Raw genomic sequence first — 21,312 nt, 5'->3', positions numbered from 1 at the left:
GTACAACAGACAGTGTGCATTGCACTATACTGAGAAAAGTGTGGGGGATGTGTACTCTGCTGCTTTGACAGTGAAATGGATCATCATGTTTTGTGTTACAACAAAAAGGCGAGATTATCAGGATTTGAATCAATAAAATACATGTCACTATTTTGATAATATTACTGTTTTGTTTTGTTTTTTCTCTGTTTTGCTGAAAAAGTATGGGAGGCACAATACCACCTGCTCCAGCCAATACCTCCACAGAGGAGACAAGTAAGGTGAGATATGAAAAATTTATCATGGAAAATTGATGCTGACAAAATTACTGAGCAGCAGAAGGGGGAAAATTGCTGTCAGTTTTCACTCAAATGACGGGGCTGAATGTGGCAGTTCAGTCTGAAGCCTGCCCATTGTCTGTTGCAGATGACTTCTTACAGATGGCTTCCTAGTTCATTTCAAGTGTTATCATGCTCCATTTCCCTAATCCTGAATGCCTGATGTTCTCTGCAATGCAAATGCCATACAGAGGCTTGATTTCTTTTTTTTTTGTTTTCTCTTGTCTGTTTATAAACCACTTCTCTAGTCATTAGTGGATTAAATTATAATCTTTTCATGAGAAGAAATATTAATGAGCACGATAAGTAATGAAGTGATCAGTTGAACTATCAAATTTTTAAGGCAGTGTTGCGGAAGATGTTGTTGGTTTTTGTTATTTATTTTAAGGGAGAAAATAAATTTGCTGTGTAGATACTTACATCAGGATTTTTTCAAGTTTGAAATTCTTTTGAAAAAAAGATGATTTTTAATTTATTTAACAAGATAGTGGGTGCTGGAATTACTGGCTAGTTAGAGCTCTATGGAGGGATTGTGTCTATGTACTGAATATAGTGTGTGACACTAAGTATGAAGACAAGCAGCTTGTATCTGTGATAATAGACAGGATGTGCTAAGTTATGGGATTTGGATGAAATTTAGTTAGAAGTTGATAAGAAAGCATTTGAAATTTTTGAAAAAATATTCTAAGTATGTATGGCAACAATCTCAGGCCTTGGCAAATGAAAACAATATTTAAATCACTGTCATCAGCTTATTGTTGCTTGCTAAAAGGCCTTAGCTAAATAGTATTAGATTGAGAGAATTTTTGATCCAGAGAATGTGTGAGGGAAGGCAGGAAGTGGAAGAGTTGGTTAGTAATCACTGCAAAACTGGGTCTGAATTGGGTGTTATTTGGATTTTTTGGTCTTGGTTATTGAATTACAAAATTGGAAGGACCAGCTTTACCAGTAATAGAAGTTCATGAGTCCAGATTTGAGCTCTTAAATATTTGCATACATGATAGACTTAATCTGAGAGGAGGGAAAAGGAGATTAGTATCTTAAAAATAAAATGGTTCAGCTGTATAGTGATCTGACTTTTCTAATACATTGTTGTTCATGAGAGTGGAAATAGAGCATCAGTCAGAAATAATGTGTACTTACAAGTATGTGTCTCTCTCAGGGCAAAGCAGAGGAACATCCAGAGGAGCCGGTTAAATCACCTGAACCAGAAAGTGAAGAGAGTGACTTAGGTGGGGAAAATAGTGACTTTACTGCATTTTCCAACATGAAAATGATTCTGAAAATCCTGTCTCTATAGATGGAGCTTAGTCTTGCTTTTTGTTTTTCCCCCAGAAATTGACAATGAGGGAGTGATTGAACCAGACAACGATGACCCTCAAGAAATGGGAGATGAAAATGTGGAGGTAAGCAAAATCTTTTCAGTGTGGCAGTAGGAAAGATAGAAAGAGGGTTTGAGTGTAATCAGGGATAGCAGCTGAGGGAGGATGAGTACTCTATTATCTGTGTAGCCAGCTTTTGTTTTGGCTCTTTTTTTTTCTCAACAGAAAACTTACTGGCTTAAAATCACAGTCTTTTCTTATTTAAGGTTAGAGTCAATCAAAAAGTTTAATGTGGAAGGTCAAGTCAGAAAACGCCAAAGAAGTTTATCAAAACACCCATGCAAACTAGATATGTAGAATTCTACAATTATTCAACTTAGATTTCAGGTGTTTTATAGCTAAAAATAATGTTGACTAATGTCTTCAAGCTGAAAGCAAAGGTTTTGTGGGTTTTTTTGAACTATGATTTCAATGCAAATTAAAATGAAGGTTCTGGAATTGGAAAACTGAAGCTTTCTCTTTTGGCACAGTCTTAGTGTGGTAGTTCTGGCCGGGACTCTACAGCTTTTGGGGTTTGTGTGTGTTTTTCGTTTAATTTTTTTAGGTAACTGAAGAGATGGCGGATCAAGCTAACGAAAAGAAGATTGAAGCGATAAATGCTCTCAGTGAAGGTGATAAATTGTTTTTTAGTACTTACTCAAGGACATTAGGTTTGGTTCTCCTATTAAAAAAAGAAGATAGTTATCTTGGACCATTTTGAATGCTTTCAAGAAAGTTTTGGGTATCCAACAAGAAGTACGTTTCCTCTATCTAGAACATGAAAGCTTCTTCAAGTACTGTTTTTCCAATGTAGCCATAGTTAGGGAAAGGTGGGAGGGGGAAATGAGGTACTGCAGCATCTTAATTACGCATTGATCATTATAGTAGTTTCCTCCATGTTATGATTAGTGTCTCTAGTGGTTTGTCTTAATGCAGTGAAAAGGTGTATAATAAAGATGTGGCATTCTATTTGATTGCATTCAAAGTTAAATACACAAATTTAACTGGGGAAAGTGTCTCTTCTCAAGCATTAATTTTGGAGTTTGTACTTCAGTAACATAGTGAGAGGGAGAAATTGGTTTTTCTTTGTTGATAATGTTCTATTTAAGAAGTGTCTAGGCACATAACACTGTAAGAAAGGTTTGGGAATTTGGATGTAATTTCATTACATAATGATTGAAATTTCACTGGTACCTATATTTAGGGGATCTTCAGAAAGCTGTTGACTTGTTCACGGATGCTATCAAGCTGAATCCTTGTTTGGCCATCTTGTATGCCAAGAGGGCAAGGTGAGTCATAAACTAGTGATTTATGTTTCTGCCTGTTGTGTTATTTTCCTTAAAGAGTCTAAGTATAAGGCAACTTGAGGATCTGTGTAAACTTAAACCACAGGAGGGAAAGGGTAGTGTTCATTTCATGCAGTTTTTTTTATGTTTGAGTCATCGGATTTGCTGAAGCAGCCATATAAAGAATCTTGATAATACAGTAAATAACAGAATAGTGTTCCAAAATGCATCGTGGTAACATTAAGGGTACTTTCCTGTCTGACCTTCCAGGGGTACCCTCGCAGTCACACTCACACTGAGCTGGGACTGAAACCCCTTTGCAGCTACACACCCCATAGTCACACAGTCAGACCAGGTTTCCTTACTGTCTTGACCCTGCTTTTCCCACAGCAGTCTCAGATACCTGGATCCTTAAAATAATTTAATCATGGTGCAATAACAAACTAGCAGCTCAAGCTGGTGCCTCTGAGGAGGGACCCCAAACAAAGGAAGCCCTGGGCTTTTATACCCTCACAGTCTGTGCTTGTGAAAGTCTGGGGTCATGGGCTTCTGCTGTGTCACAGAGTGTTCACTCACCTGGCTGGGCCACGGGTCCCTGTGCAAAGGCTGGCACCAGTTCTTGCCTGGGGCTCTCAGCACGAGAGTTCAGTCTTCAGCTGACACTGCAGCTGCGCATGGAGCTACCTGCACTGAAAGTATTCCTCAACAATACTGCTTTTGGTGTGTGGAGATAGAATAATGCTGGATTAGAAACATTTGTAAAATCTGAAGTTTATTGTGGGATTAATATGATGATTGAAATGATACTCTGTTTAGATGCAAACTTAATTAAGAATCCTGTGAATTCTGTCCCTGTTGTACCTGCTAAATGAATTTGTTAGTAGACCAAACCTACTGCCTGTAGACTGTTCTGTTCAACAGTCTTATGTTTGAACAGGACACATCTGTATCTCAGCCCATTCTCTACCCACCTTACTGCTAATAACATCTACCAGGCTGCAGATGATGCATTGGGAACTTCCTAAATTCATAATGCACAAACATCTTTATCTTCCTGATTCTTCAGGAAAGCTGGACAAGTATGTGTTGCAGAAGCAGATTTTTTTTTCCGTTCTTATGCAAAAGACCACTAACCATGGACGATTTGATAATTTAGTGGATCTTTCCCATAGCAAGGTATTATTCAAAGAAAACTTCAACTTTCATGAGATTAATTACTGTCCTTTAACTGTTCCATTGTAATACATCTTAACTGGTACTTGCCTTGCTGGTTTTTTCCTTTCCATATCAAAATTTTTGCGTGTAACACCACTTGTGTACCTTAATACACTGTTGCTGTTGCCATCATAACAGTATTTTTAAAATCTCTTATAGTGCCATATCTTCTCAGGACTGGTATAGCAGTGAAAAATAAGAATGTTAGGAGAAGTTTAAAAGTTCCCTCAATTAGGTCTGTTGTAGAAAGAAATGAATAATATATTAGGATATTGTAAAACTTGCCATGCTGATCAAGTGCTATGAGTAATCCATGGTTTTGCTTCTGGAGGGGGGGCTGTGTGTTTAAGAGACTAGTGGCTTTGTGGAGCCAGCAACATTGGAATGGCTCTCATTGGTGAGGTGTAGCTTTGGGACACTTCCCTGACACCCTGTCCACTTGTTTGTTCCTAGAAGAAAGTGTGTGACTCTGTACTTGCTTTATAACAAATCTTAATAATGAAGTTACTTACAGGAAGTGTTGATAAATTGTTTTCAAGTAGATGTAAAAGGGAGATGTAGAATTAGATGTAGATGTAGAAGTTTTGACATGGAATATGTTGAATATTGAATACTTTTGTCAATTCAGGAATGTTTTTTAGTGTTTCCTTCAGAGATTTTTAATTTTAATTACTTGAACCTCCTAAAGTACCGCTGTATCAGTTAGTCTGATATGCTTGTGTGTTGTAAAATTTTCAGTTTTTACATTGAACTGACAAGGATTGGGGCTTCTTTCTGAGTTTGTGTTTGTTTTGCTGCTTTTGATTTTGATGACTCATCTATATCCTTTTCCTCATGACTCTAGCTGTTGATCTTTGTAGCCTGCTGTCATGGGTTAGCATAACTCCTCATGCTTTTTTTGTGTTACTGTGTTAAAGACTGTGCAATATAGCATGCAGAATATTATTGTTGTTTTGTTCAAATTGCTAGTTGCCACTGGCTATAGACCCCAAGCACCATAGGGCTGAACTGTCCTTTGCATTTCTGTGTCTTCTCCTTCTGCACTGGTTATTCTTGCTGGCAGGACTTGAGTCTGAACAATGAATGCTTTCAGTTCTTGCTAATGATTCACCTACAATGCTGGGAGAGTGAGACTAAATTTTAGCTACTTTGTTATCGCTATAAAATCATTTTGAACTGAGCTCTTCAAATACATTATCTCACTAGCTTGCCTGTTAGTCACCCAAAATTATTTCCAGCTTAAGTTAGTAACTTGGTATTTCAATATGTATGATAAATGTTCTTGTTCCCACAGTGTTTTTGTGAAACTCCAGAAGCCAAATGCTGCCATTAGAGATTGTGACAGAGCCATCAAGATTAATCCTGACTCTGCACAGACCTACAAATGGAGGGGAAAAGCACACAGGTAATGAACTGCACTTGATAGTATCTTTACTTGGGGGAAACAGTTTTGTTCATATATTCTCTTTCTCTGTGTCTCTGAACTGTTTGTCTTGTTCCTGAGAGCAGTAGCCATGAGCCAAGAAACCATTGTGCTGTGTATGTGGCTTAGAGAATAGAAAAGATGGTGATTTACTGATGGCAATTTATGAGTAGTCCTCCTGGTACACTCATCCCCTGTTTCCCCCTCCTCCCCCCCATCTTCTAATGGCTTACTGCTTTTCTGAATAACATTTTCTAATCATTTGGTAAAGATTATGAGATCTAGGACTGTGTGGTTTATTTGTTTGGAGGTCTTTTGTTTTCACTTAGTTTGTTGGGTTTTTTTACTGACCTATAATTCTTGAACATTTCTCTGCTGTTCTTATTCCTTAGATCCTGGAGCTCTTCTACATAGTAAATTTAAATGCCATTTGTTGCAATTGAGAAATGTTATTAAGCAAATAGTGTAATTATTTAAAATGGTGTTAGGCATCCCCCCAACTATAGTTCAACTTTTTTTTTTTTGAAATAGCAATAAATCAGAGAAAAAAGATGACAATTCTTATGGCCTGTATAAAAGTGGAAAAAGCAAATGCTAATCTTAGTGTGCTTCATGTGTTTAGCTAGGGTACCTTCTCCCTGTTAGATCATTCTTTATAGCAGACAATGACATGATCTCATGGAGAGTTTTTTACTCGTCGTTACTTCAAGCAAAACTTACTGTAAGGATATCAGGCAAGCAAGCAAGCGTCCTCTAGTGGTATTGTAGTGTGCAACTTAGTGAAAACACCACGATTATTAAACTTCTGTGCGTCCTTGTAGCTCTAGGTAAAAATTCTGAGTGATGCATGGTTAAATACTTTGAAGAACTGTTAAGTGTTCAGTTTTTCCTTCTGACTGTTGGTGTCTTCCCAATTCCAGACTTCTTGGCCACTGGGAGGAGGCTGCTCATGATCTTGCATTAGCTTGCAAACTGGATTATGATGAAGATGCAAGCGCCGTGCTGAAGGAGGTGCAGCCAAGAGTAAGTGGGGAGGAATGTTAAAGGTCTTCCCTGTATTTGTCTGAGTGACAAAGCTGCCTTCATGTTCTTCAATAGGCGTTGTCTGGAAGAAATGTGTTCATGTGTCTTCCAGCACTTCAGACTGCAGTTATAAATACTTCTGTCTTCAGTAACAGCTGTTTATGGCAGTGTGTAGGGAAATTGAGTGTGTGGGGCTGGGCATGTAACCAAAATATGAAGTATGTTCCTTTTTAAAATTTTAAGAGAAGAATCTGAAGCAGTTGAAGTTTGCCAGGTATTTTAGAATCTTGACTAAAAACCTTCAGAAAAGCAAGAGATAACTGATAATGGATTTTTTTTCCCAAGATATTTCTGAGTTGATCAAAGCTTTGTCCTTAAGCATATTTTCTAAAGGAAGGATTTTGCTTTGGTTTGTACTTTCATTAGTCAGCCCCATGAGGGCAGCCTCAGCTTTGCCCAGCGGGTTTTCAGCTGTTCTCCCATGGCTGACCCCAGCAATCTTCTAAGGAGGAACTTCTGTGTAACCAGTGTAACGCTATTGATAGCAGGCTTCCTTTTTCATGTGTTTTTGCCTGTTACTTTGAAGTGGTTGACACACCACAGATGGCAGCTGTTGTATTGTATTGAGTTTACATAGGAAGTTTGGGGAAAGGTGGAGGCTGCAGGGCTGGCCTCTTGTAAGGAGAGACCTGAGGCTGTCCCTGTGAGAGAGGGAGTCAATTCCAGCTGGTGCCGAAGTTGAGTGAGTCAGTGATGCCAGTGGTGCTTCCATGATAACATATTTAAGAAAGGGTTAAAAAATGCAGCATAACAGCTGTGAGAGGGAGGGCAGTAAAGAATAAAAATATGGGAGAAGCAACCCTGCAGAGACACCAAGATCAGTGAAGAAGGAACTGGGAGGAGGTGTGCTAGGCATGGGAGCAGAGATTCCCCTGCAGCCAATAGAGAGGGTCATGGTTAAGCAGATTGTCCTTCTTGAGCCTATGGAGGTTCACAGTGGAGCAGATCCACCCTGCAGCCCATAGAGGATCCCATGCCAGAGGAATTGGGTGCACCTTGAAGAAAGCTGCAGCTCATGGAGAGTCCACTGGAGCAGGCTGCTGGCAGAAACTGCAGCTGGTGGAGAGAAGCCTACACTGAAGCTGGTTTTGTGTCAGGAGCTGCAGCTCATGGGAGACCCATGGTGGAACAGTCTGTTTAAGCACTGAACCTCGTGGGGACAACCACACTGGAGCAGTTTGTGAAGAACTGTATCCTGTGGGGCAGACACGCTGGGGCGGGAAAAAGGTGTGAAAAGGGAGGAGCGGCAGAAGTACAGTGAACTGATGACAGCCCCCACCCCACTGTGCTGTTCAGGATGGGGGGAGGAAGTGGAAGAATGGGAAATGAAGCAGTAAAGCTGAACTTCGGGGAGAAGGTGGCTTTAGTTTTGTCTTTGTTTCTCATCATGCTGCTCCATTTTTAATGGGCAATAAATTAAATGAATATTCTCCATGTTGAGTCTTTTTTGCCCATGATGGTCATGGGTGAGTGATCTTGTCTTTATCTCAAGCCAAGAGCTTCTCCACCTTATTTTCTCTTCCTCTCCTGTTGAGGAGGGGGGAGTGAGGGAGCAGCTTAGTGAGCATCTGGCAGCCAGTCAAGGTTAAACCCCCCACATGCATAAACATTCCTGTGTCTAACAACTTCAGCTTTTCTACCATGTCTTTGCTGTCTCCAGCAAAATGACAGTGGAAACCATTTTACAGCCTTTTAGTCTTCTGTTTATGAGACTATTGATCTGTGGTTAATGTAGGTCTCAACTGGTTTTCATAAGAAGTATACTTAATGCTTGGCTGAGAGGGAACCTTTTCTTTCCCACAGAAACAGCAGAGTATCTGTGATACATGGATGTGTAGTTGCTGGCTGCATGGGAAATTGTGTATGTAGCTCTAGGAAAAACATAGCATCTTTTCATGGGTGATTTTCAAAATCTTAAGTAAGTGAAAAGGATGCATTAATCTAATTTATTCACTTCAAGCTTTACTAGAATTTTTACTTTGTAGCACTTTGAGCTAAAAGTCTAAGTCAAATTCTAAAAACATTTAGTTAGTTTTGAGAAATACTTAGAAATAATGAAAATCTAAACTTTGGAAACTCTTTATGCTTCATTAAAAAGAAAACAGAACACTTACCTCTCTCTTAACGAGCCATTAAATGGCAGTGACATCAGGATCTGATAGCATGTACTGTATTCACTCTGTATCATTCCTGCTGCCTCCAGTGTACTTTCTCTGGCAGATGCACTTAGGAATGATGTAGTATGAAGTGAGTATCTCCTAGCTAAAATAAGGTGTATCAAAGCTCTGCTACTTATAAAGTAATGTTTTCCTTTAAAGAGTATTCTAAAAGAATACAAGATTATCCGTTGTGGTAATAGTATCTTTGTTCCTGCACCCTGATTTTGGTATGTGTTTTTTAGTTACAGGAATGGTACAGAGTAACCATCATACACTATTTCTGAAATCATGAACCATTTTTGCAGTCATTTGTAAGGATACGTTCTGTTTTGAGGAAAGTGGTGCTGCAGTTAGTTCTGTCGTTATAATGAGCCCTGAGTGAGGAGCCTTGGGAAGATTGTTAATTCCTCTTTCGCTGGGGCTGTAGATTTAATACACTTGAGGAAAAAATTACTAAGGGGAAGCAAATATCCTCCTCACCAGCCCTTTCTTGGTTTGATTGAAGAATTCAGTGGTCTGCCTGTTGGTCTGTACATGCTGTAGAGGCATCTGAAACAGCAGTAACACTATCTAAAAAGTGTGTGTGTATGCAGTGGGAATTCTTATTGTGCCCTTTTCCAGGGCAATTGCTGGTTTTAGCCCCAGAGAAATTGCTGGTTTTAGCCCCAGAGAAATTGATATTTTAGCATAAAAAATATGAAGGGACATGGAATAATAACCTGTTCAAGTTCTAACGATGTTGCAAGTCCCAAAACTACTGCAAAAACTATGCTGGAGTGCATGTTTTGGTGAATCCAGTCAGGGTTGAGTAGACATGAATGACTGATTGCCATGGGAAAGAAGTAGCAAATGGCTCCTAAAACAAAGAGCCTTTTAGGGTGTGAAATTTAAGAACTGGTAGAACCAGCTGGTTATGCTTACATGTGTTTTGTATTGAAATACATTGTGTGATATGCTAGACATGTATAGGAGCTCCTGGTATTCCATTGTGACAGGCACAGAAAATTGCAGAACATCGACGAAAATATGAGCGTAAGCGTGAAGAAAAGGAAATCAAGGAAAGAATGGAAAGAGTGAAGAAGGCACGGGAGGAGCATGAGAAAGCACAAAGGGTGAGTATTTAGGCTTTAATATCTCTTAATTATTTGGAGAGTGTCATAGTTATTTTGGTTAAAATGAATTACAGAGGAAGAAATGTTTTAAATTTTAGAGAGTTGGTTTCTGTCTTGCTTACTTGACTGGTAATGAAATCTGGAGAAGAGGGCATTTGAGTTCATCTGGTTTTATTGCTTGTGACAAAAACAGTCTCTGGAATCTCTATTAATCCTGTATTTCAAGAAGTCAGTTATTGTATGACTGTTCCAGAACAGTTTTCACTTAAAGTACTTATGTATCCCAGAGTGGGAGGTTTTAAATTCAGAATTATACTTTGCTTCTCTTTCTCAATTCCTGGCACAGTTTGCTTTTCTTGCTTGCTTTTTTTTGTGCTTTAATTATATATTTTAATTTGTGGGGGGTGGGAGTTCTAAAAATACAGTTGGGAAGCTAAAAGAAATAGTACAGTTCGTACTCAGTAGAAACATACTCTGCATAACTAACCTGCAATCACGTACAAAATTAAGAATAGACAGAGCAATTTCTTGTCAGTGGTTTTGAACCACAGTAGAGTGCTTTGTTTATTGTGATAGCATATCTGCCTGAAACAGTCTCGGCTGGTTTTTTTCTCCTAAACCTAGCTGAGCAGTAGAAAACAGGCTGCATTTCCATTGTTTTTTGTGGAATGACGTGCTTTCATCTGCAGGAGGAAGAAGCAAGGCGACAGGCAGGAGGAGCTCAGTTTGGTGGCTTCCCAGGTATTTTATTTTTAAGCACCAATACTTGAGGTAGAGGTGGCTGTTGTTTCTATATGGAGTGTTATAACTGCTGTTTTTATAGCATTTGTTCTCAAGACACAGAGAAAGATCTTACTTCAAGAAAGATCTTGAAGTTTAGAACTTGTGTACAAATAACTCTTGGAGCACTAGTGGTAAGAGGGTTGGGTTTCTTTCTCTTGAGGATTGATGCTGTGTAGCAAGTAGAGCAAAGACAGAAATGAATAACTGGAGGATAACAGAATGAAAGAATTTAGGTCTGGGAAAACAAAAGAAGCATAATTTGCTTGATAATGTGTTGAAAAATGAGTATAAAAGTGTTTTCTAAATTACCAAGGTTGTCTTGAATCCATTTTGCTTAAGAACAGTAGTTTTCAAGTTGAAAATTTGGATTGAACATGAGGGAAGTCTGTGCTGGTTGCAAGCTGTTATTAAACAGAATAGTTTTTTAAAGGAGGTAGTGCAGATTACCTTGTAGAAAAGTTATCCTTCACAGCATCACAAAAATCAGGCTTTCCATTTTAGACAGTGAACTGGGGAGAAAAAAAAGTACTAATGCTCTTAAGATTGAGCTGTAGTTGAGAGTTGAGATAGGCTGTGTGCATGCTCCAATTGCATCAGCAGCCAGATAGAGACCATATGTGTCATGCTCAGCACAGCTGGGGAAGCTACTGAATAAAGATTCCGTAAGAGAACCTCAAGAATTTTGCTTCAGGGTTATTTTTCTTGGTGTTTTGTTGGGTTTTTTCCCATTGGTGGTACAATTTTTCAAAACCTAAAGTTCCTGCCAAATGTGGAATGTGTCTGGGACATAATACTACTGAGCTGCTTCTGCCCTAAGTTGTTCACCCCAGGCATTCAAACTCCTTATGTTCCTGAGTTTGAGACCTACCTCATTTAAGTTAACCAGAAAAAGAACTGTACTCATTACAAGTCTCCTATTCAATTGGGTTAAAAACATGGATGAAAGAAGATGTAGGTCTTCACAGTAAGAGAAGACCCTACTTTCCATTGAGTGGACCAGCTGTAGCCCTATAGAAGGACACGGCTTTAGAGATGTGGCAAGGGCAGTATGTCTTCATCTCAGTGAACACAATTATTGTATAGGTGAGTTAAATGTTCTTCATCATGCATTTTTCTTGTGTTGGATTTTCAGGTGGCTTTCCTGGGGCTGGAGGTATGCCAGGAATGGCAGGTATGCCAGGTCTCAATGAGATTCTCAGTGATCCCGAAGTTCTGGCAGCCATGCAGGTGAGTATTTGTTAAAGTCAAAGCTACGTGTTCTGAAAGAGAAACTGCCTAAGAGCCTAAGGGGAGGAAGGAAGATGTGACCTTTTGGATAGCGATGGGGTGCTTGCTTATTTCTGTTATAAAATTCTTTCCTGATGTGTGTGACACCAGATTGTCTGGATTCAATGTTAGCTGTTTTGCAAACTAATGGAAGCTTAATTAAAAATCACACACACCCTGCCCCCTGTCTGTGATAGGCAAAACTGTGTGCCATATGCAGTTGTCATATCTTTTGAAAAACTCTCTCTCAAGTGGTTGTTTTCCACACATTATTATTCACTTGCTCATTTTTTGAATGCACACACTTCGTAGAGGGATAATTATGCACAAACAAAAAATTGTTAATATTTTTCTAACACAATATATTATAATAATATTGTGATGAGAATTACCTTTCTCTTAGGAGATTAAATGTTTGAGGTTTTGCCACAAAGTATTATTAGAATAGTTCTTCACTGGACATTTTCTGAATTCATATGCAGAAAGCTTACTTCCCTAGTGGACTTGATTAATTGCTTAATTAATTAATTGCTCAATGTCATGACTACTTCGACTCAAGAAAAGTATTTCAACAGATTAAATGGAACATATCTGGCAACATCAGTTTTAAGGGCTGGTGGGCTAGAAAAAAGTCAGAGCTATGTAGTCACATTTGCATTCTAATAATCAAGTATAAAACTGTCTTGTTTCTTTTTTCTGGATTGCTGTGGTTAAAGTAGAGTTACATATTGTCCTCAGCTCATTGAAATAAAGGCATCTCAAGGGAACCTTATTCAGTATGCCCTGGAATCACAAAAAAACATCACTTACCATGCAAAGGTTTGTGGGTTCATTCTCTTTATGGTTGCTGATGTTGGAAAACCCACCTTTACTTGGACTGCCACAGTCAGCAATGTTGGCTTGCATGCAAACCATGCAGAAAGGGCCCTTGTGTTGTAGCTGTCTTCCTTACTTGGCTACTTCCTGCTGTAACACTGGAGTTTGTGATGAGAGGTTGCTGAAAACAGTGTTGAGGTGCAGCTAAATATTAAGTGCTTGTCATACGCCTTTAAGAAAACTCCATTGCATGCTCATTACATATGCCCCAACATAGGATAGGACTCAGTTGCAAGAATGTGTGTTGACAGTGTTTTCTGATAATGCAGGCAGGCTTTAACATGTACAGCCTGTTAGCAAACCTTGAGTCTCTTACTGTCCTCTTTGTACCAACTTGGTATCTAGGTATGATTTATTAGAACTTGATCTATGTCTACACTGCCACCTTTTCGTAAAATGTCCAATTCTGCGTTCTGGTCTTTTCCGAAGTGGCCATATAAGCTCTAATTTTAAAAGACAGTAGTTTCTACTGCTTGGCATCTGCTCAGTGCAGCTGTGGAATATGTTGATGGATAATGTTAGCTGGCAGCTATTATGTCTGTTATCTGAGGTGACAAAAAAGTCTGAACATACTGAATCACACAAGTTGCTCCAAAATTGCTTTTTAACTGATAGTCTGTAGAGACTTTTCATAGTGAAGAGTTAGTGCCAAAATGGGAATATTCTAAGAGTGAAGGCCACCACCTCAGTCTCCTTAGACTTGCTATGATCTCATCATTTTGGAGACTATTCTCCATGAGTTAACACTGAAATGTGCCTGACTCTTTTAACATCTCAGTAAGCCTGACAACTGTGTGTGCCTGAAGACAAGCCAGATTAAACTAGTTATGCTGTTAACTTCATCTTGTTATCCATAGAAGCAACCAAAGAACCAGATATGGATGCCTGTGGACATGTTTAGGGAAATTACTGCTTGTCATTGGCATAAATCTTACCTGCTCTAGGTGACCCTGCCTGAGCAGGGGGGTTGGCCTAGATGACCTCCAGAGGTCCCTTTCAACCCTAACAATTCTGTGGTTTTGTGATCTCTGCAAATCACTATAAAAATTCTTTCTTGAGGGAGATTTCTGGTTCCATTACCTGAAGATTTATTTCTTCAGGATTTTTTATTATTATTATTTTTGCTCAAAGCAGCAAAACTTCTGTTGCATTTCTTTTCACAGCTTCTTAATGAAAGCAAGGTGTGACTTTTTGCAGTGACTTCTAATGTATGTTATTTTAGCTCATTTGCCCCTAAGCTTTCTAGTCTCCAGAAGAATTGACTGAAATTTTAGTGTGTTTTATTTTACTATTTTGCCTATCTGGAGGGCTGTCCAGTACTTTGTATCTTGCATATACAACAGCTTTCTCTAGACACACGACATTTGCATTTTGGAGTCAAGTAGAAGTGTTTTTTGTAAGGAGTGATGTGTAAGGTAAACCTATGGACTCTTAATTTGACATGTAGCCATATGTTAGACACAGACTTCCAACAAAATGTGTTAAGTTAGAAAAAAAAAATAGTGATAACTTTTTTCTTGGAAGTATTATTTTTCCTTCTGCAGCTAAAGACTAGAGCATTAGAAAACTGAATGTCTCCCTTGTACCATTAATGGAATGGCTACCATTCCACCTTATGTACTGAACATTTCCCTAGAGAAATGTTGATATCCTCAGTCTTAACACTTTATTTCGATAATATTGCTCATCAATGTGAAACCGTGGATGTTACAAACACTCTGTAAGGTTGAGAGCTTCCAGGGAGTCACAGAGGAACAGAATCATTTACTTGCTCTGAATTGATAGGAAGGTGAAACACATAGCATAAAACTGGATATTTAACATTAATTTAGGTGTGCTTTGACACAAACTAGTGACTAAGCTTACTCAGCTTTTTGTTCCAGATTCATATATAAGTGAAACCACACACTTAACAACATGACATTAACTTTATACTCATATGCCCTATTTTGAAATCAATTCAAGAAGTCTGAGGTTGTGAAAGTCTTCCTTTTTTGTTTGCGTGGGAATCCTGTAAAGTGGAGAGAATGTATCTAGTCTCTCTTTTCTGAACTTCAGCATTCTGTTTTCCATATACTTTTGGGGATTATCTTTTGTGAGGGAGACAACACAAATCCTCCCATAATACTGGACTCTTGGTTCCCAACGTATAAAATATGACTGAGGTGTGTGGGTGCTTTCAGTGGAGTCCACACCTTCCAAATGCAGTTTAGGATCAGAGTTGTTAAACAGCTTTGGACTGAGTCCCATGCTAGAATAGATACAGGATGGTGTTATTGTAGCACAGACAGCTCTGGGCACACTTCTTGGGTTTTGATGGTTTCCAAAAAACATGCCTGCTGTAGCAGTGGGTTAGAAGTCTAGGGAGCAGTGTATCTTTTGGTGAAAATACCTAAATGTCCTAGAAAAAACAGCAGATTAAATTACAGCTAACATCTGGGACTTGTATTGAACATAATAAACTGCTTGCACTTTTGTTGAATTAAAAGAAATTGGAATTTTTGTAGATATTGCTTATACTGAAAACATTTCTCCAGGGTGAGATGTAAAGTCGATACATACAGATTCCTTATATTCAAAACATACACATGTAAAACGAATAAAACCAGTTCAAGTTCAGTGGAAGCCAAAGGTGTACTAGAAGTATGGGAAAAAGGTATTAATGCTTCTCATACTAAATAGAGAAGATGGAGTTGTTATTTTTTTGGGCACTGACTTAATGGAATATGTGGATGTATTTATCAACTGCAACACAGTAGTGTGATGAAAGATAACAAGGTTCTCTTCCATGTGTGATTTCTCAGTGAAGGTGCGGAACGACTGGGAATTAGATGCATTTTTAAAAGCCAAACATTACCACATTGTCTGCTCACAACCCAACAGTTTCAGGCTTTTGCTGCTGGAATGAAAAAATGACAAAAGGATGAGTGTAGGACCTTGGGTGGGTTGGACGGTCGGGACGGACGGAGACGAGAGATCTCTGAAGTCAGATCTTGGAACATGCGGTTTATTGCAAAGGGCGTGGGTACAGGGGCACTGCTTAGAGCTGCAGCCGCAGCTCGGAGCAGGCCCAAGAGAGCAAGAGTGTAAAAGTAAGAGCAAGTAGGTAAGAGTGGAGTAAGAGTGAGCGAAGAGGAGGTAAGTAAGAGAGTAAGCGGGTAAGGGAGTAAGTAGAGTGGTGGAGAAGTCCTTGTTACAATACAATAAATCATCTTTTGTACTGAATATTCTAATTTTCACTAGCCAATCTAATACAAGATACAAATCCTATAGCATTTACATACAGCCTATAAGAATTGTTATATTACCATAGAGTGTTACATCTTAACTCCTAAAAACTACTCTTTGGACCCCTTCTGCTGAGCTAGTAGGGTCTGCTCTGACCCTTGGACCTGCCTGCAAGCAGAGGGTATTGTTCCATCAAGAGGGGATTACCTTCAGTCGGCCATACCATTGTTTTCCAGTTGTTCAGTAACTAAGACTTGGTATCTCAAAGGTGGCTTTCATTTCGATGTCGCCTGTAGTTTTCATATTCCCAAAATCTTTTGTCAGGCAATCATATTTATAAGGCTTTCCTGTTTCATCTTCCCCAACAGATGAGAATTAGCTGTTGCTCAGAGTAGAGTTATCCTATCATGCATGCTACACACATCAAAATCCTGCCTCCTTCAAAATGCATTTGAAAGATGCCTGAACAGAAATAATACAGTAGGTGTGGCTGTGTTTGGTAGTTCCTGTTCTGGAAAAACACAACTCTTACCCTATCCCCCCTTGTCACACACTGAACTATTACTGTAACAAGTTCAATAATGACTCTGGTGCCTTAACAACATACACTGTATTACTGGGTTGTCTTTAGAGACTTCTTGCCAGAAGTCTAATGTAGTCTTTTTATGTAAAAGCAAGATTAGATTCATGTGGAACCACATAATCACTTTTGTAGAATTGTTGTACAAATGCCCTAATTTCTTTTTGCTTTTTGTCCTGCAGGATCCAGAAGTTATGGTTGCATTCCAAGATGTTGCCCAGAACCCAGCAAATATGTCCAAGTACCAGAGCAATCCCAAGGTCATGAATCTCATCAGTAAATTGTCTGCCAAATTTGGCGGTAAACCATAAAATCCCTGGTTCTTAAAAATCATATCTGAATGGGAAGGATTGGATTTGGCTAACCAGTGTTGCAATAAAACAAACCATTTTACCTCTGATCTTCCTAAGAAGAGAAATGGGGTGTTCTAAGGAGAGCTGCTCTCTAGCCCCAAGTATTGACTTTATTCAATTATTGGTTTATAGAACTCAAATTATATTCAGATGACCTAGTTTCAACCATCCCCTCTTGTCCAAGAGTTGCAACCTTTTATTATAAATTTAATTGTAAGTATTACAGTTTTCTCTGAATGAGTACGCTTACAACAAATTGTAGTATTCTAGGAGTGCAAGATAAAAACATGCTATTTTTTAAATTGCTCTCACTGAGCAAAGGGGAAAGAACTTTAACAGTTGAAGTCTGTCATAATCCCCTTAAGACAGAAAAATAGCAAAGGTGGGACAAGTCTGAAGAACTAACTGGATAAAGGAATTGTCTACAAATACAGATTTACTTTTTTTAATGGGTGACTGACTTTGTAGAGCTATTATCAGAATAATCAGGCTAGCTAGTTACACACTGGAACTTCTGGCAGTACTGCAAATCCTATATAATTTCAATCACCACAACTGTACAGCAAAGGTACAGTTCTATCCTTTGCACAAGCTGGCATGAAGTACATATTGCAGAGGCCACAGATGTTTTGTTACTTGTTCAGTTCTTGTCCAGCACCTTTACATAACATTTTATTTATCGGTCTGCGTCTGGGAGAGCAGCTTACTGTCTGTGCTTGTGCTCTTGTCCTTTCCCAGTTGGCAGGCCCTCTGCTCATCCTTCCTCGGGGCCATGCTTACCAGGTTGCATCTATTTGGAAACTTTAGGGAAGGAATCTTGTTCCCATCACTACCTCTGTCCCACTGAATCCAAGCCATCCAGAACATGTATATGCAGAGTTATAGGTCGGTGAAGGGGAGAATACCCAACAAAATTGCAGCTCTGGGTTCTGAATTGGTTTAAGTCCTTACATGCTCGCTGATTAAAATTTCTTGGTCAAAGTCCTGCTGTCTCTGTAGAGGTGATGACTCTTTCTTCACCACATTCTGTAGTCTTCCATCTTTTCTTGTAGCCTCTTGTTTAAAAAAAAAAAAAAAAAATCTGTTGTGGTTTCATACCTCCATGGTTTTGAGGCTTGTGATACGGAGGAGAAGATGAAGTAATTGGAACAGACAAAACATTCTTCTAACACATGCATTTATCAGCATGGGTATCCTTGAAGCAGTGTCTGTGCTGATGATGTTCTGCTGATGATGTTCAGTGGATTTGGCTACCAATAAAGACAGTTGCTTCTGTTTGTCTTGGCTAAAACATCTTTATGTGGGAAAAAATTACCATCGTTACCTGTTCACCACTTGAGTTTCAAGGTTTGTGTTACTCTTTTGTAATTCTGTATCTTAAGCCATAACTGATGTTACCATTTTTAAACAAATCTGGTTTGATGTAGGAACTCAACAGCAGTTACAAAAAAGTAAATTTCCAAATGCTTTTTCTCCTACTAATGACCCCACACAGTGAAATGTGAATCTTTTTGCTTAAGAAATACAGTTCTGAATACTTCTCTTAGCCTTTAAAAATAAAGTATGGTTTTGGAAAACACAGCCTCTTGGGTTTGTGGAACTTTCTGATAAAAACTATTTTGCTTAAATTAAATGTGGAAGTGCTTTAATTAAACTGTATATATAACTTGTGTTTTAAATTGGAACTAAATGCCTAAGGGCTTATCTTCATGACCAAATGAACTCAAATTACAGCTGTGTGTTGCTGTGTGCATGGCTTTTGGTCATAGTCTTGATCTCCCATTCCTGGGCAGAGATAGTTGAAGTAGGTCACCCCCAAAATAGGCTGAATCTTGACTTCTGCATTCAGGCTAGTGCATATGTGTTGTGCACAAATCAGAGTATCTTGAATATAGATTTATTCCCTACAGTTTCCTGTTATTCCATCTGGGCTGTTTGTGTCTGTCTAGCCATGAGTAGTCAAAAGTAGGAAGTTACTCCTACCTAATAGAAATGGTCATATCTGTGTCCTGCCCGCTTGCTTACACATCAGTTGCCCTTATTGAGAGTTGATTCAATGAAAACATGCTCCCTCATTTTGATGTTGGTGTTAGCAGTTTAGCTATATTATTTAGAATTCTTGTTCTTTGGGAATACACATCCTATGACTCCTTTGGTGTGTGAGCTTTTTTGGTTTTAGTGTCGCTCAGCAAGTAAATTGATGAGCTGTCTGGACCTCATCTCAGCTCCCTGAGTTAGTGTGTGGACATCTAAGCAGCTAAACTGGTTTGAACAGAAGTACAAGTGCAGAAAGCTAACTGCACAAGAGATGAGCAAAAATGGGAAGTTCCAAATGTGGTATGTAAGTAGCTAAAGGGGGAAGTTGTTGTTTTCATTGGTTGCTCCTGTATTTACTGGCAGCTGCTTCAGGCTATTTGTTCTGTTGCAGCACAGAGTAGGGGGTCGTTCTTGTAAGTGCAGTGGCAATAATCAGCTCTGCTGGCAGTTTGACTCTGAAAGCTGCAAGAGCGTATTGATGTCAACTAGGACAGAGTGCTGCCAGTCCTGCCCCTGGCTCAGGTGTGCCTTTCTGCCTTGTGCACAAGTCCTGTACCATGCTCTTTGGCTGATCCCATGCCACAGATTCAATGCAGTGACACAGCTGCAGCTGACTGGTAGCGGAGGCTCATAGCCTTGTTCCTGTGTGAGTCCCAGTGACTTCACTGTCCTCTGTGGTTCAGCTGCTGCCCCAAGGGAAAGCAAGTGTCCCCTCAGTTGCCACTTCCAGGCTGTTCTAGTTCACAGGGAGTCCCTTTGCATAGTAATGTGGAGAATGCAAAGCTTGGTGCCTTTACCAGAATTTTTTGGAAATATTCTCTCCCTTCATTGTTGGGCTATGAATAAATGGTATTTGTTGAAATGGCTTGGTTTGTCTTTGTGGGAAGGCAGTGATTGGATGAGTAGGAGGCAGACTCTCAAAGTTGGATGAAGGCAGGTGGGACAAGCCTAGGTAGAACAGTGACAGGCCAGAGGAGAATGGGTCAATGAGTATTAAAAAGCCATGTAAAGGTAAAACCATGTTACAGAAACAGCTTTTTGCAAGTACTATATGTAGTTTAAAATATTTGTCTTTAAATGCCACCTCATTTTTCTTGTGTGTTACTTTCAGGGCTTTTGCATAAAGCTCATACAAGCCACACTCTTACATATGCCTGTACATCCCTCTTCTGTGGGATAGAAGAGCAAATAAGGTTGTTATGGGAGCTCATGGCACCTGCTGTCCAAGCAGAATCCTTCACCCATATGGGTGGGGGATTCTGGACCTAGCCAGGGGGAGCTGAAGCCAGGTTAGCTTTGGCATATACCTTTCTATGGATCATGGCGTGCTGCTGACTGGAAGTGTTTGGAGCCCCTTTTAAATCCCACAGGGCATGTAGGGATGCTGCAGTGCTTTCAGGGCTGTAGAGCAAGTGGGTTGTTGAACTGATGGTAGAGACTGGAGGGTTCTGTCCTTTCGTTTGCTGCAGGGCACTCTGACACTGGCAGTTATTGGTACTGATGTGGATTGGTAACCTGGAGCTGGAGGGTGGTTCATCAGGAAAACAGTAGCAGTATTTTCTTCTGATGCCTGGAGAAAGGTGTCTCCTGAACTGTATTCAGAGCGCTGCAGGTGGGCCTCAACCTTGCTTCACACATGATGCAGTGAAGGCAGCATTGTAGGAAAGTAATTCTGGATTACCAAAGAGCTGAAGTGGAGTAAAAAATGGTGGTGTCCAATCAAATGGAGACACCTCCGTGTTCAGTACCACAAGACAAATCATAGGAGGTCAGTAGTGTGATAAAAGAAAATGCACATACAGAGGAGGCAAGAACAGTTTTAATGTGACAAATGAAGCAAGTCAGGTGGTTGCTGGTGACTCTGTACTGTGGAGCAGGAAAAAAAATTCAAGTGACCGGGCTACAAGTCATTGATCACCTTGTGAATCAGAGCTTGGGTAAGTGATACTCACTTGATGTGATCCTCACAAACAGGAGCTTCATGTAAGACAAACCTTTCCTTGTCCCTACTGACTGGAGGTCCTGAGGTCGCACGGAATGTAAATACCAAGGACTCTCCTGTAAATCTGAATCTTGATGACTAACCAAATCCAAATGTTAATTTGTAATCTTGCTAACAAAGTGTTACTACTGTATATGTCTGCTGTACAAACACACTTTTGAAAGATGTATTCTAGATGGATGATCTCAGACAAGCTTGAGATCTTATCAATAAATAAATGTATTTGCAGAA

At 39.4% G+C, this 21,312-nt stretch overlaps 1 protein-coding gene across 5 annotated transcripts in view; it reads left to right on the top strand.

Moving 5' to 3' along the window:
• Positions 1 to 21,312, top strand: part of ST13 (ST13 Hsp70 interacting protein) — a 26,899-nt gene extending 5,587 nt beyond the window's left edge. For all 5 annotated transcript variants that reach the window (XM_032107891.1, XM_032107892.1, XM_032107889.1 and 2 more), the window contains exons 2-12: positions 203 to 260; positions 1,480 to 1,549; positions 1,653 to 1,723; positions 2,244 to 2,310; positions 2,883 to 2,967; positions 5,474 to 5,584; positions 6,523 to 6,625; positions 9,840 to 9,956; positions 10,646 to 10,697; positions 11,872 to 11,966; positions 16,872 to 21,312. In XM_032107891.1, coding sequence (XP_031963782.1) covers positions 204 to 260; positions 1,480 to 1,549; positions 1,653 to 1,723; positions 2,244 to 2,310; positions 2,883 to 2,967; positions 5,474 to 5,584; positions 6,523 to 6,625; positions 9,840 to 9,956; positions 10,646 to 10,697; positions 11,872 to 11,966; positions 16,872 to 17,000 — 957 coding nt within the window. In that variant the 5' untranslated portion in view covers position 203 and the 3' untranslated portion in view covers positions 17,001 to 21,312. The remainder of the gene's footprint in view (positions 1 to 202; positions 261 to 1,479; positions 1,550 to 1,652; positions 1,724 to 2,243; positions 2,311 to 2,882; positions 2,968 to 5,473; positions 5,585 to 6,522; positions 6,626 to 9,839; positions 9,957 to 10,645; positions 10,698 to 11,871; positions 11,967 to 16,871) is intronic.

Source organism: Corvus moneduloides, chromosome 4 (genome assembly GCF_009650955.1).
Source record: "Corvus moneduloides isolate bCorMon1 chromosome 4, bCorMon1.pri, whole genome shotgun sequence".
In the NCBI taxonomy this organism is placed as follows: Eukaryota; Metazoa; Chordata; class Aves; order Passeriformes; family Corvidae; genus Corvus; species Corvus moneduloides.
Note: the sequence above shows the minus strand (reverse complement) of the source record. Positions and strands in the feature narration are given on the sequence as shown.